The sequence below is a fragment of the Chionomys nivalis genome, chromosome 10, assembly GCF_950005125.1.
Source record: "Chionomys nivalis chromosome 10, mChiNiv1.1, whole genome shotgun sequence".
In the NCBI taxonomy this organism is placed as follows: Eukaryota; Metazoa; Chordata; class Mammalia; order Rodentia; family Cricetidae; genus Chionomys; species Chionomys nivalis.
Window position 1 is genome coordinate 7894328 of NC_080095.1, and position 973 is coordinate 7895300.

The 973-nt window shown below is 44.8% G+C and overlaps 1 gene segment (V, D, J or C); it reads left to right on the forward strand.

Annotated features, from left to right (window-relative positions):
• Positions 1 to 295: 295 nt before the first annotated feature.
• On the forward strand, positions 296 to 755 carry LOC130882731 (Ig heavy chain V region 102-like). The segment is given in 2 exon segments: positions 296 to 341; positions 427 to 755. Coding segments are annotated over 2 exon segments (375 nt in total).
• Positions 756 to 973: the final 218 nt, after the last annotated feature.

A 973-nucleotide genomic window follows, 5' to 3' on the forward strand; every position in this document is an offset into this window, starting at 1 on the left:
AATCTATTGAGAGCTTAGGACCTTATTGTTACACCCACAGCATCTACAGAGCTGAGGGAATGATATGAGATGCATTTCCTCACACAGGATTAGGACTTGAATTTCATCATCCTTTTGCTTGACTCAAGTGTCCTCCACCACCTTCTCAAACAGGACAAGGTGCTTATTTAAGAAGTCCCCTGTTCTTGAATATGCAAATTGCCTGAGTCTCTTATGGTAAATACAGGAATGTCCACACCCAACAACATATGATCAGTGTCTTCTCCACAGTCACTGAGCACACAAGGTCCACACCATGGGATGGAGTTGTATCATTCTCTTCCTTGTGTCAGTAACTACAGGTAAGGAATTTCTAATTCCAAACCTGAGGAGAAGACAGGAACTGAGGTGACAAGGTCTCTAACAATTTACTCTATTTCTTCTCAGGTGTCTACTCCCAGGTACAGCTGCATCAGTCAGGGCCTGAACTGGGGAAACCTGGCACCTCAGTGAAGTTGTCTTGCAAGGCTTCAGGCTATACTTTCACTAACAACTTTATGCACTGGGTGAAGCAGAGGCCTGGACAGGGCCTGGAGTGGATTGGATGGATTTATCCTGGAGATGGTGACACTAAATACAATCAGAAGTTCCAGGGCAAGGCCACACTGACTGCAGACAAATCCTCCAGCACAGCCTACATGGAGCTCAGCAGCCTGACATCTGAGGACTCTGCCGTCTATTACTGTGCAAGACACAGTGTTGCAACCACATCCTGAGTGTGTCAGAAACCCTGAGGAGCAGGAAGCTGCCCTGGGACTGACATGACAGAGAAGATAAGCCTTAAGACATTCACAGAAACAGACATTCTGAATGTTGCTTTGTCTCTCACATTTTTGTAACAACTTTTCAAAGTTATTTCTGTGAATAATGGTATGCTGATTTAGGATGACTAGTGTTCACCATACTTTCACAATCTCTTCACCAATGGCCACAT